Raw genomic sequence first — 14,000 nt, 5'->3', positions numbered from 1 at the left:
GACGGAAGCGTTAATCAAATTATGTTTGGAATGAACGTAGTTTAATTAAGGATTTACCTGGAGTAAGATATTTCATTGATCGAGGAACCCTATATGTTGTTGAAGTAAAAATTGTCAACCATAATCCCAATAATGAATCATAATGTCCCCTTATTCAGCAAGGCTCTATGAGAGTACACATTACAAAATCAATACATCAAAATTCAGATATTTACATTATGAATTTATGATCTATACTGCATTTATAAGATTTCAAATGAACCATGCATGATGAGCAATATAAGTATTAGGGTAAAAGGAAATATGGTCAGCGATAATTTTTTAGCAAAGTCGCAAACAACTTAGTACTTACCCAGTAATATTGCGTTGCAGAAGCAGAGGATACACTGAAGCAGAGTATTGCGTTTGTATTTCAGCCTGCTATTATACTTGCAATACTTACTAATCCTTAGATTGGAGAAACACTAGGACATAGCTAGGAACTTCGGTGAAACAATAGAATTTGATTTGAGGTTTCAGAAAAGGGTAGTACTACTTACTAGTGGATTTGGGTTGACCCGCTTCAATGGAAACTGATCCATATTGTATTATCCTTCAATTAACCGGTTAATTTATCTTTTTTGTTAAAAAAGAAAAAGAAAAAAAAGGACGCCACTCCTCTAATATAACCAAAGGTAGGTAATTATACAACATGACTTACCCAAAAGAGCCACATCAATATCAAGCCATGCATGCTACCCTTAAGCAACCTAATGATCGATATCACCATAGTAATATGACCAAGAACTAAACTCGAGACAATGTTAGCCTGTTAGGGCAAGAAAGAAAAAACCCTAACTTCAACAAAACTGTAGTGAGGTCCTCCTCCACATCAGCTTCCGTCACCACCTTATCCTCCTCCATTTCCAGATTTCTTTTAGCAGAACTAAACTGACGCTATTTTCTTCGAAGCAGCAGCAACCTCAAGTTTCCAAGATTGACTTCCTCCAGCTTTGTTACTTCCTTTTGGCCAATTAACCACATAATGACTACATGATGAGTTCGATGACAACATTCGCCAAAGTTGACCAAAATAATATTTTCAGATTTATGACTTCTCATCAATCCTCATTTGCTATTTAGATTGTTTATTGTTTATCTTGCAGACTTTATGGTGTTTTTTTTTTTTTGAATGACTTCTATCAATCCTCTTTTTGACTGTTCCTTAACTTGAATATATATACCATGCAGCTGCGGACATCTTGCTCCATTAATGGCTTCATTTCCTGAGAAAAGTTCAAGCCGCCTTAGCAATCTGATGAGTTGTTTCCCATTTCGAATCTAGTAAAGGGCTTTGCAAAGTTATAAATAGGGGATTGTAGACCAATCAAATGATCAAAATCATAGTAGAAAGCAACAAGAAATTAAGACATGGCAACAAGAGTGAATGGTGCAGATAGTCTCTACAGCTATAGCAAATACTCTTCTTTTCAGGTATAGCAAATTAGCAAGCATGTTATAACTTTCATTTTATCACCACTACATACTTCTTTGTGCATTGATGGGGACAAAATAAGTAAGTAACCCATTAGCTTAATTTTTGCAGAGAAATGCTATAGATGCTGCCAAGGAACTGATCAAAGAGGCAGTTTTCGACAAGCTTGACATCGAAAGCTTCTCATCCTCCAACACCTTTCGAGTTACAGATTTAGGCTGCGCTATGGGGCCTAACACATTCCTAGCTGTGCAAAACATAATTGAAGCTGTGGAGGACAAGTACCGAACCCAAGGGCGCAATTCTGAGGTCCCCGAGTTTCAAGTCTTTTTCAGTGATCAAGCTGGAAATGATTTCAATCAGCTCTTCCAATCCCTCCCCCCAGACAGGAATTACTTCGCAATGGGCGTACCGGGATCTTTTTACTCTCGCTTGTTTCCCAAGGCACATCTTCACTTTGTATACTCTTCATTTTCTCTGCAGTGTCTCTCTAAAGTGCCTGAGGAAGTGTTGGACAGGAGCTCCCCTGCTTGGAACAAAGGCAGGGTTCATTACTCAAATTCTGCACACCAAGTTGTTGAGGCATATTCAGCCCAATATGCCAAGGACATGGAGTGCTTTCTAAATGCTCGAGCACAAGAGATCGTTGGAGGAGGGTTGATGGCATTTGTTGTTCCCGGCCGCGCCAATGAAACCCCTCATGCACATACCTATTACAACATGTCACTAGACCTATTTGGTTCCTGTCTCATGGACATGGCCAAGAAGGTACAAAATTTTCTTTCATTGCATTCTTGCACATAAGGAACAATCACAAGCACCTCGTTATAAAGTTCTTGAAGTTAAGACTTAAGATTATGCTGGTGATTGACTTTTCATTTTCCTATGTAGGGTGTCATTGCCGAAGACAAAGTGGACTCCTTCAATCTACCAATATATAATGCTTCTCTCCAAGAAGTGGAAGCCATTGTGAAAGGCAATGGATGTTTTAGCATAGAGAGAATGGAAAACTTGCCTCAAGCAAAGCCACAGCCCAATGTGTTTCGCGTAACTGTGAGAGCCGGAATGGAGCATATGATTCGAGCGCATTTTGGAGAAGAGATTTTAGATGAGTTCTTTGACACATTTTGCAAGAAATATGAAGAATCCACCTCCGTCTTTGAATCAGTGAAAGCTGTTAGTTTATTCGTTTTACTCAAACGCATAGCATGCACTGACTACTGAGTAATAAACAGAGGAGATTTCTCTAGTTTATCTAGTGAAACTTTGCTATTGTAATGTGATCTTACTGTACTAGTAAGTGGTATTGGTTGTTTCTATCCTTTTCAATAAACTATTCTGTTGTACAAATGGTCAAGAAAGTCTGCTTAATAGTGCTAATGATTTAAACAAAAATCTATCTTAATAGTGCTAATGATTGAAACAAAAATCTATATGAAGTAGCAGATCTAGATAAACTAACAACCATATATATACAGAATCCATGTCCATTAGCTCCAGCACACACACACAAACACAGATGTTTAGTGAGTGGATCCAAAACTTTTAGTAGCTACAAGAGTTGAGAAACTGTGAAGTAAGGTTCGTATAATTAGAAGAGCTAAGTCAGCTAACATATAAGAAATTATTATACATATACTAAACTACTAAAGCTGAGTTCACTGTTTTCAATTGTTCATCAGGGGTGGGAAATGACGCAGATGTTCCTGACTTTGGGTTTGAATCACAAAATTGGTGTAGGTGCTTTTGGGGAGTAAGAAAATTGCTGTGGTGGGTTTTTGGGGAGAGCATGTGCTAAAGATGAGTTGAGGTGGTGAGTTGAGATTGGGGGTGGGAAATGACGTAGCTGTGGGTGAAAATGGAAATTACAACTGCTGTTTAATATATCAATCACAAAATGGTTTTTTTTTTTGTGTGTGTTTTTTTTGTCGAGAATCCAGAATCATCGAGAGATAGAAAGAGAGAGAGAGAGAGCTGTAGACTGAGAGTGCCAGAACGATCTAGAGATAGAGAGAAAGATCTGATCTCTCATCGTTGCAGGCAGAAAGAGAGAGGTATTGAGCTTTGCTGTTTTGTATTGGTTGTGTTTTATTCAAGCTGATTTTCTTCAATTTGTTATGTGTGTTTTTCAGTTTTGTAGTGGTTATAATCGGTGTTTACTTCGTTTTTGTTTTGTATCCAGTGATTTGAGTTTTGATTGGGTCCAGTTTGTGACGAGAAGATTGGGTTGAAAACAAGTGGAACAGGTATGGTATTTGGTTGTATTTTTCTTTCTTTGAGTGATTAGTTGAAAATTGTGTGTGTTCTGATGGGGCTTTAGCCTCAGAGCACAAATTCTCTTTTTTTTTCTGGGTCTGTTTAATTTGATCGGTTTCTTTCATTTCTGAGTTGAATTGACAGAGAGTGGGGGTTGATTAGGTTTTGGCTGTCCACTATTTGATTCGAAAGTTTGGTTCTTCTGAGGAATTTGTATTTGATTGATTGCAGATAGAGGTTCTGGGCGGTTGGTTGGGCTGATTGGGGAAAACGGTGGAGCTGCAGATGCCAAAAATCTACGGGTGAAGGTAATTTCTAGGCGCAATTGATGAAATTGATGCTATTGTTTCACAAGTTATGAACTTATTAATTTTGTTCTTCTTGCTAATATATATAAAGTTACTGTGGGTGTGGAAAAGTGCAAACTTGAAGATTATAGGATGACATTTTATCTTTCTTGGTAAGACTTGAGTGTTCTTCGGTTATGTCAGATTATGGTTTTAAGTTTTAGTCTTGACATAGAGCGTGACAGATTTCGTGTTGCTCGAGTTCTTGGGTTTGCTGTGGTTCCTGTGTTTGCATGGTTTTTGGGATTATTGAATATGATCATAATGTCTATATTCAAGGCGTGGGAAGCGGTGAAATTTCAGACTAAATCTCCTCCAAAAGATAGTCTGTGACTGTCAGCGTGCTGTTTTGGTCCTCCTTGGCCGAGCCTAGGTCCAGTCCTTTCACTTCTATGTACCCTACTCTTGATGTGGGTGATCGTGTTTTAGCTGAGAAGGTTAGTAATGTTCAAATCTGTTCATCATTAATCTCAAATTTGCGGAATGGTTTTTAATTCATATGCATTGGTGTGAACTTAAGTGAATAATAATTATTGGTGGTTGATTCATAGAGCATATTGTTAGTGGAGATATTGCTTACTGTTTGAAATTCGATTTTATATGCTCAACCAGATTATATGTTTTGTATATTATCTGAGAAATCCCTGCTTCTGTTTTGGTGTCAGGTTTCATATCTCTTTAGAAAGCCTGAGGTTTCATAAATAGTGATTTTCAAGGCACCTCCAATCTTGCAGGTAATGTGTAACATTTTATATATTAATAGTGAATTGCTGTTTGTTGTTTTTAAGAACTTTGTGATATGTGTTGTTGACATTTTCTCCTTGGGTACCAAAGAGTTGTTGGTCTAGCGGTCAGGCCCTTGGTTTGCTCCCAACTGGTCTGGGGTTCGACCCTCTCCCAAGGTACCCACCTAGCAATTGCTAGAGTTTCCAGTTCCCCAAATGTTGTGGGGTCAGGCGGGGGACCTAGGGATTAGTCGGGTCAAAGACTCGGATACCCTAGTCTCAAAAAAACAAAAAACATTTTCTCCTTGGGTATTCTGTGCAATATGGAGGAAATTGGCTTTAGCTCGGGCGATGTATTTATAAAAAGAATTGTGGCCAGGTGTGGAGATGATGTTGAGGTAATATCTTGATTTTCTTGGTTATTGCGTGCATTAACTGGATTCATGTGAAAGAAGTAGAATTTATATTACATTTTCTAATGTTCATGTGGTTCAGTGCAATAGGTACATGATGGGAAATTGTTGGTGAATGGTGAAATTGAAAATGAAAATTACATATTGGAGCCTCTTGCCTATGAAATGGCACCAATTGTAAGTTCCTGTTCTTGCTTCTCTTTTTATTCAGTTGGTTACATATAATAACAGGTTTTGTAAGTTCCTGTTCTTGCTTCTCTTTTTATTCAGTTCGTTGCATATAATAACAGGTTCAATTACACTTACGAGGTCTGTGTTGCCTGTTTTGCTTGATTCTGCTGCTCATTCCAGAAGGCTATGTCTCTGTGATGGGGGACAACCGCAACAACAGTTGACTCTCATAACTGGTAATTTCAACTCTCAGTATTATTTTCGATTATCCCCACTAAACATTTTTGCTTCTAGGTCAGAGGTATTTCCTTTGTATTTTACTACCAGTCTCTGTGCATTGAATTGATATGTTTACTGTGTTTTGTTTGGTAGTGTTGTAGTTTGTTCTAGAGTGAAAGGTGTTAATTAGAGGTTTAGACTGATCTGTATGTACCCAGCTTGAATTCCATGTGGCATCTTCTGCAACATAAGTTGCTTCAACTTTGAAAAGCTGTCGAATTTACTGAGCCATATGTGAAAATTGGTTTTCCAAGCTCTTAAAAGCGATTAAACTTCATTCTATTGGCATGGATTTGTTTGCTTATAGGGTCATCATACAATTACTGCTTTTGGCTGAATAGTCTTTGAGTTGATCTTCGGCAAATAAATGCCCAAAGTTGAATAACTCTAACCACTAATATGAGTGATTCAGATCAATGTGCTCAGTTACTCTACTAATAAGTGAAAGCATGAAACTTATGTGAATTAACTTCTCTACAATTCTTTAAATAAATATTACAAGCAGCTTCTCTGCCTCTTTTGAACCTTTATAGGATAGCAGAGGTCTAGGAATAGTTCCAAAACTATTTTAAAGTATGAAAATATAAATCAAGTATTCCCCTTCATCACTGTTGATATCCCTCCTAAATTTTTAATTCTTAATCATATAGTTCAAAGATTTAAAATGTTTAATCACTACTACAAAAATTGAATCAGATGACGGCTAAAAACCGTCGTATATCGAGGCGCCGTCTAATGAAGGTCGATTGTAGGGAACCGTCGTGTGAAGGGCTCGGCAGCATGGCAGCAGCATGTCGGCAGCCTGTCGGCAGCATGTCGGCAGCCTGTCGACAGCATTAGCTGTTGCGTGACTATTCTTCAGACGACGGGCGACTTTAGAAACTGTTGCGTGATTGCAGTTCAGATGTCGCTTTATTTTATAACCGTTGTGTGACTTTCATTCAGACGACAGTTTTTCGAAGTATCCATTATCTATTTTAAATTCAGACGACAATTTTTATTTTTGGGTCATTGTGAATATTGTGCACATCAATGTGCTCAGTTACTCTACTAATAAGTGAAAGCATGAAACTTATGTGAATTAACTTCTCTACAATTCTTTAAATAAATATTACAAGCAGCTTCTCTGCCTCTTCTGAACCTTTATAGGATAGCAGAGGTCTAGGAATAGTTCCAAAACTATTTTAAAGTATGAAAATATAAATCAAGTATTCCCCTTCATCACTGTTGATATCCCTCCTAAATTTTTAATTCTTAATCATATAGTTCAAAGATTTAAAATGTTTAATCACTACTACAAAAATTGAATCAGATGACGGCTAAAAACCGTCGTATATCGAGGCGCCGTCTGATGAAGGTCGATTGTAGGGAACCGTCGTGTGAAGGGCTCGGCAGCATGGCAGCAGCATGTCGGCAGCATGTCGACAGCATTAGCTGTTGCGTGACTATTCTTCAGACGACGGGCGACTTTAGAAACTGTTGCGTGATTGCAGTTCAGATGTCGCTTTATTTTATAACCGTTGTGTGACTTTCATTCAGACGACAGTTTTTCGAAGTATCCATTATCTATTTTAAATTCAGACGACAATTTTTATTTTTGGGTCATTGTGAATATTGTGCACATACGACAGTTTTTTTGTGGTTATTGTTGTCCTAATAGAATGATTCAATGCATTGTATATGTTGAAACTGAAATAAAAATGATCAAATTAACGGTAGTTGATCAATATATAGAAGAAATTGTTATAATCTATATCATGCACCAAAATAGATTGTGCAAAGGTAATCTTTCATCTACAAAAGGAGTACATCTAATACTACTCTCCTAGCAATATACATCCAGAAATTTACTAGAGTCTAGCTTTGCAAGCTTTGCTGCTCTCATGGCCTCATTGGAGTCTAGCTTTAGTAGCTTCTGTAGGAGCTTTTTGCTCTCTTTCTGTAGTTGCATGGATCAATAGTTCACTGAGGGGTACACATGCCAAAACAGAAACATTGCAATTAAGTCTGGGGCAATTGCAAATTACAAGTGCTAAACTAGAAAAAAGGATCGAAAATGTGGGTTGTACGTGATCAATACCTGCATACTCACACACAAACGGACAAACCAACCCTTTGCGATGAATTGGTCGGCATACAAACTTTACCCTTTTCTTCTGTCCCTCACAATCTTCAACTTAACCTGAATCCTGGTTTGAGTCAAGTACAACCTAAAACAAAACTCAGTGAATCTGAGAAATAATTACTTATTTAATCAACTACGATATTTTTTATGATTTAAAAAAGAGTTTTCAGACCATTACATGGCAGCCCACAAGTAAACTTATTCACAGGAAAGATTCATACTTAGCAGGCAACACGATCCCTAAAAAGGAGGAAATGCATCAAGCTGGTTGAACTTCAGGTGTTGCTGGAGCAGTTTCTGTTGGTTTACTCACACTTGAAAGACTTTCAGTCGACTTAGATAAGCTTAGAATGTACCTCCAACCACGCTTGTGGACTCTACTTATTTTCTTGGGAGCATCTGCAGCTGGCAAGCCTACAACAAATTCTACTATATTAACTTCATAGCGAAGCCTAACCTAGAACAAACACAGCAAAACATTATTTGAGCAGTGCTGAATTGTCACAACTACAAGTCTACACAGAGAGAAATAAAGAATCAAGACTCTAAAAGGAAGGAACCTCTTATATATGGAATCCATGTATATATATGCATCACATCTATATGTTCAAGCACTTATGGAGGTAAAGCGAGTGTCAATATCACTTTATGAATTACAAAGTTTTCACCTATAATTAAAGCTAGGTTGCATGCACACAATCACAGTTTAACATACTCTGACAAGGAAGATGCATGTTCAATCTCTTATGCAAGTATTTCTAATCAGTTTCCTAAACAATTCTTTGGACCAAAACCTAGACGCACCAATTCCCAACCATTCAGGACATGTTCCAAATGAACGTAAAGAAGATAATTATTAAGAGATATCCCACATGGAATTATCAAAATTTGGCCACCACAAGAAAAATGGTACATAGAGGATCAAAATGAAATGCACAACCCATCAGAAAACAAACATTGATCAGAGTAGTAAACCTAATTGAGTAGACCCTTGTACTTCGACTAGCAAAACCAATCAACTGGTAGACAATTATAATTCCCTTGAGTCACTTCTTCACACTAGAAACTCTTATACGAAATAAGTATCGAAACCAATCCTATCTAATAATGCAACAAAGCTAACTACTACTGATGCAAATAGAACTAAAATCGAGCACATAAAAAGGCCAATTCCATGAAATGTAAAACCCACCTTCCTTATGAACGACTCCCCAAGCCTTTCCATGCCTACCATCCTGTCAAAATTGAAAAACCAGCATAAACCCTAAACCCTTAAACAATCAAGAAAACGCAAAACAAAATCCACTCCCACAGTACACACAAGCAATCAAATTCAAAACCAGAAGATTCAAACCAATCTCAAATCCCTATCATTTCTCAAAACCCAGCAATAAACAAACCTTGTAAAGATTGATTTTGGTAATCTGATACAAGACGCAGGGCTAGTCAGGTTATTGCCTCTAACATCACTGAGCATAAAAGGAAACTTCAATACCAACAGAAACACAAAAAGAACACAAAGAAACCAAAAATGGTTGAAATACAGAAGGAAAATACTTGCAAGTACCACAGACCAGTTAATTGACACATATCAGGGGACAGTGCTCCAGTCAAAGAGTTGCCTTGCAATCCACTGTGAACTCAAATTCCAACCAAGAGAATTAGAAATATAGAGGACTTTTACCAAATACAGTAAAGTAGCTACAAAACAAAGGATTGTAAATAATCTACTGAATCAAAAACACACACGAAAGCAAGAACAAATGCAATACACAGAAATTCATGGAATAATTGTTTCAAGTACTCACAGAGATATAACAGTTACAGACCATCAGTTACAGTTCATGATTTGACAAAAATAATGAAGCAAATGAAAGTAGACAAGTGAGAAATGAGAACCCAGAAGAGAGAGAGAGAGAGAGAGAGAGAGAGAGAGAGAGAGAGATTATTAATACCTAGTAGGCAATATCAATAAAGAGAGAAATTATTGAACCAAAAACGATATACTAAGATATTCCTTCCCATTACCTTTTCTGATCTTGAAATTGCATTATAATTGCTGCATGAAGAAGAGCAACCCTGAACTGCATTTCTCTATCTTCAAATTGCAATTCCAACATATCTTCAAATTTCAAAGCTACCTGTATGAGATGGCTGAGCTATGGTTGCTTTAATATTGGTGTTGGTCCTCTTAGAACCAATCAAATCATTGAGCATAATTTCACATTTCTGCATGTTGTTCAAAATGTATCTGAAGAATGATTTCACCAAAATGAACATTAAGGTAGAGACAGTTATAAAGAAATAAATTCAAACTGTCTCACCCAAGTGATAACATATTGGTTGAAACCCACAGCAAGTCCATATCTAGTGCATATTGCTTGTGGAATAACCTAGCAAAATAAAAGCAAACACCAAATCAAATTCAAATTCACCCCAACCATAAACGAGCACAAATGTTAGAACCACAATGCCAAATCATGGAAAAAGCCTCACCTCTCTGAAAAACAGGATAAAAGTCACGGAGAGGATTATAACAACATACTAATTGAAAAGCTTGTCCAAATATGTATGAAGAGCCTGCAGATAGCAAATTGAATTAGTTCAAAACAATTCTCAACTAGAATACTCAAATTGCGTCTTCAAATATTTCATAACCAATTTAACTTTTGCACAATCAAATAACAAAGCAAGTGAAAAGCAGATAGAATGCAATTGATCAAAGTACTTACATCCATATCTAGTCATCGATTTCGGAGGCAATTAAAACAATTAAAACAAAACCAGACCCATTTTAGCTATTTAAATCAGTAATCCAAGTCCTCCACAGAATATCATTAAAGGGCGTCACTTTATCTTGTGGTTTTCATAGCAAACTTCCAGTAAAGAGGGAAATTAGAATTTGAGCCAAGGGAGTTCGGCCGCCGGTGACGACGACATCTTTGAGGCCGGAGAGGCTCCTCTCAGATTAGTTTGATGTGGAAACTGATTTGGTTGTTGGAGAGATGGATTTGAGGTATAGGTGTAGAAGATAAGAGGGAGAGAGAGAGCGAGGTCTAGGTTTTGGATCCGATGAATTTGGTGTCGGTGTAGAACAAAGGTATTGAATCCGATGGACTTCCAAGTGTAGGTTTTGGTTTTGGGGAGACGCTGTCGGGAGAGTGAGGAGTTTCGGGTTTTGGTTTTCGACATAGACCTAGAGAGAGTGAGGAGGTTTGAGTTCTTCGTTATTTTCTTTTCTGAAAGTGTTTCATGCCCGACCTTCATTAATTTGGACAAGCCCTATCGGACAAGCCCTGTCAATTTGGACAACGACTCACACAACATAATTTTATAAAAATGTGGTATGTATGCGGCCACTTGAAATTTGGGGTTTGTCTCCTATCAATTTGACTTCCCTCTTGGGGAAATTGAAGAAAAATGGTGGTGGGTCCCTCCTTTCTGTCAAACACATTGATTAGACGACAGTTTTATTATTTTTCATCGTATGATCAATACATGGTATACATGGTTTGGGGAAAATTCGGGATTTGAGATGCCATTTGGCACCACTTACAACATGGTGGGAAACTTGCCGCTCAAATTTTTTAGGGTCATACAACGGTTCTATCATTAAACGTCTTCTGAACTAATTCATAATTGCATATCAGACGACAAATTTTATAAAAACGACGTCTAAAAAAATAAAAATCAATCAGACGGCGAAAAACTGTAATGCGTCGTCTAATTGGATTTTTGTAGTAGTGAATAAAATGAGATTGGAAAGACACATTCTGAGTTTTACATATCTTATGCTTTGCTCATGGAATCCAAGAACAAGGTGAAAGCTGCCAATGAATTTCAAATCTTGGGATATCAAGGTCTCCATGTATATGTTCATTTTAAACTTGAATATCGCATTTCTTCTGTTTCTTACTCAGTGTAGACATGCATTAAGCGATTATTATTTTGTTCAGTGTTCAGCCCATAGAAACATTTAATGACGCATTTAGGAAATTTCTTGCACACTCAATGAGAGGACCGCCAAAAGCTCCCGAGGTATGTTACCCTTATACTCTTTGTGCTGGATTTATTTTAGTATTGGTTTTGTACAAGTCATTTGCCGTTTAATCTTTTTGAACTGTCAGGAGGATTCAGCAGAGGAACGCTTACCTGCCCGAAGCTTTGGAACTATCCTTGCCAAGACAAGAAAAGGACAGCTTTGCATCTGCGTGTGTTTCAACATTATTATTCAGACACTGCTCACAAGGTTTGTCAAGTAATTGAATCATATTGATAATACACCCGCAGAGTAACCACATTGAAAAAGAACTCTGAAGAAAATCGACATATGGTTGTCAAGATTGCTGAGAGAGTAAGACAAGCTCTTCTTTTAGAGAAATTGCAGTCGATGAACCAGCAAGCAACAGCAACACCAAATGAATGTTCTACTGTATATGTCTTCACAATACCCTTTCAAATCGAATAAATCTAATTTAAATTTTTGCATCACCATCAAACAATTTAAAGCAAACCAAATGCATGTACAACCCAACAATACAAAATCAATGATATTCTCATGTATACAATCATTTACTTTTCTAAGCAATTCACTAACAACCATAACTCTCGCAGCAACGCGCGTGCAGCTATGGCTAGTAATTATTAAAAGAGTTTCGACTATTTGATTAGCTAGCTTTCTTAGACTATATATCCCAAACTATATCTATTAGACTTTTGATGATTTCTCTAGTTTGTCTAATGCAACATTGATATTCTAAGGTCTTGTATAGGGAATGTCTTACTGTTCGCTCAAAAATCGTCCCGGCCACGTGTCACTGGGCCGAGGGCTTCTTTGGCTTACACTTGTTCTTCTGGAGTGGTGACGTGTGAGCGGGCGTGCCAACTCGCGGCCGGTAGGCCAAGCGAGGTTTTGTTATAGATTGTAGATATCTAACTTCTGATAAGTTGATTGTGGGCCAAGGAATGATCAATCTCGGCTGCGGGGTTCTCTCTGCCTTGAATGCAAGGACTTTAGCACGGATCGGCCTTAACTAGCCGCAGTCTTCGTGCTATGTAACTCGGTGATTGAGGTGAAGGTGAAGTGATAATAATTCTTTTTGTGATTTTGTATAAATTAAAGGGGAAATATCACCAATGGTCACTGAGTTATGACTTATTCGACACTTAACTCACTGTATTTTCAACAATATCACTTAACTCACTCAGTTTTACATCCGTGTTTCACTTAACTCACTGCCGTTAATTCTACCGTTAGAAGCCGTTAAAATTGAGGGTATATTTGTCAAAACACTTAAAAATCATTTTTAACTTAAAAAAAACTACATTTATTAGACTTTTTTTCAATTTTTTTAAATTTCTGAAATTTCTAATAGAAAATGATTTTTTAACTTAAATATAATTTGAAAAAAAATTGTATTTTTTTTTAAAAAAAGTTAGAAATGCATTTTTTTAGTGTTTAGACAAATATACCCTCAATTTACATTTATTAGACTTTTTTCAATTTTTTAAATTTCTGAGATTTCTAATAAAAAATTATTTTTTTAACTTAAATATAATTTGAAAAAAAAAATTGTCTTTTAAAAAAAAAAAAGAGAGTTAGAAATGCATTTTTTTAGTGTTTAGACAAATATACCCTCAATTTTAATACCTTTTAACGGTAGAATTAACGACAGTGAGTTGAGTGAAAGACGAATGTAAAACTGAGTGAGTTAAGTGATATTGTTGAAAATACAGTGAGTTAAGTGTCGAATAAGTCATAACTCAGTGACCATTGGTGATGTTTTCCCTAAATTAAATGACGTGAAGTAAATAACTGATGAATGAAAGTGCAGGAATATAAAGGTCACTTTAAATGTTTATTGTCAAATTGTTTTCCCTAAATTAAATGTTGTTATTTACAAATAAATAGCATAAATGAAAGTGCAGGAATATAAAGGTGCAGCAAATAAAGTGCAGGAAGATAAACTGCATGAATGTAAAGAGCAACAAAGTAAAGTGCAGGAAAGATAAATACCGGTAAAGAAAGCGATAAGATAAACACGTAAAGATTGATAAGTGTTGTTGAATTGTTGAAATGTATTGAGATAAAATTTGAGTAATCGGTTAGAGCGTTTGGTCGAGGACCTCTAACAATGACACCTATGGTCCTTTTTATAGTGAAACTAAACTACTGAATGAAGGAAAAGAAGCAATCTCAACCTTTACAGC

General features: G+C 36.7%; 2 protein-coding genes across 52 annotated transcripts; one reads left to right on the top strand and one right to left on the bottom strand.

The window, feature by feature from the left end:
- The first annotated feature begins 1,238 nt into the window (after window positions 1-1,238).
- On the top strand, window positions 1,239-12,369 carry LOC133714072 (loganic acid O-methyltransferase-like). Of its 27 annotated transcripts, none has more exons than XM_062140107.1 (15): window positions 1,239-1,473; window positions 1,586-2,242; window positions 2,366-3,055; window positions 3,157-3,287; window positions 3,415-3,528; window positions 3,657-3,720; window positions 3,962-4,038; window positions 4,130-4,190; window positions 4,263-4,514; window positions 4,743-4,811; window positions 4,912-5,200; window positions 5,298-5,392; window positions 5,567-5,622; window positions 11,747-11,828; window positions 11,918-12,369. In XM_062140107.1, the coding sequence occupies exons 1-3, from the start codon at window positions 1,411-1,413 to the stop codon at window positions 2,696-2,698; spliced, it is 1,053 nt and encodes a 350-aa protein (XP_061996091.1). In that variant the 5' UTR covers window positions 1,239-1,410; the 3' UTR covers window positions 2,699-3,055; window positions 3,157-3,287; window positions 3,415-3,528; window positions 3,657-3,720; window positions 3,962-4,038; window positions 4,130-4,190; window positions 4,263-4,514; window positions 4,743-4,811; window positions 4,912-5,200; window positions 5,298-5,392; window positions 5,567-5,622; window positions 11,747-11,828; window positions 11,918-12,369. The 27 variants fall into 27 exon arrangements, with proteins under 27 accessions (XP_061996091.1, XP_061996087.1, XP_061996086.1 ...); XM_062140103.1 differs by having other exon boundaries at window positions 5,298-5,446; XM_062140102.1 differs by having other exon boundaries at window positions 5,298-5,451.
- LOC133714075 (uncharacterized) lies at window positions 7,397-11,538 on the bottom strand. 25 transcript variants are annotated; one of them, XR_009848424.1, is made up of 8 exons: window positions 10,287-11,538; window positions 10,115-10,183; window positions 9,932-10,041; window positions 9,819-9,849; window positions 8,983-9,025; window positions 8,147-8,247; window positions 7,963-8,075; window positions 7,397-7,875 (listed from the first exon to the last, which is right to left on the bottom strand). XR_009848424.1 is itself a non-coding variant. In XM_062140120.1 (7 exons), the coding sequence occupies exons 2-7, from the start codon at window positions 10,153-10,155 to the stop codon at window positions 8,066-8,068; spliced, it is 336 nt and encodes a 111-aa protein (XP_061996104.1). In that variant the 5' UTR covers window positions 10,156-10,183; window positions 10,287-11,538; the 3' UTR covers window positions 7,397-8,065. The 25 variants fall into 25 exon arrangements, 11 of the variants coding, with proteins under 11 accessions (XP_061996104.1, XP_061996109.1, XP_061996110.1 ...); XR_009848426.1 differs by having other exon boundaries at window positions 7,969-8,075; XR_009848425.1 differs by having other exon boundaries at window positions 8,012-8,075.
- Window positions 12,370-14,000: the final 1,631 nt, after the last annotated feature.

The sequence above is a fragment of the Rosa rugosa genome, chromosome 6 (assembly GCF_958449725.1).
Source record: "Rosa rugosa chromosome 6, drRosRugo1.1, whole genome shotgun sequence".
NCBI classification, from domain to species: domain Eukaryota; kingdom Viridiplantae; phylum Streptophyta; class Magnoliopsida; order Rosales; family Rosaceae; genus Rosa; species Rosa rugosa.
This window is presented reverse-complemented; position numbering and strand designations above follow the sequence as displayed.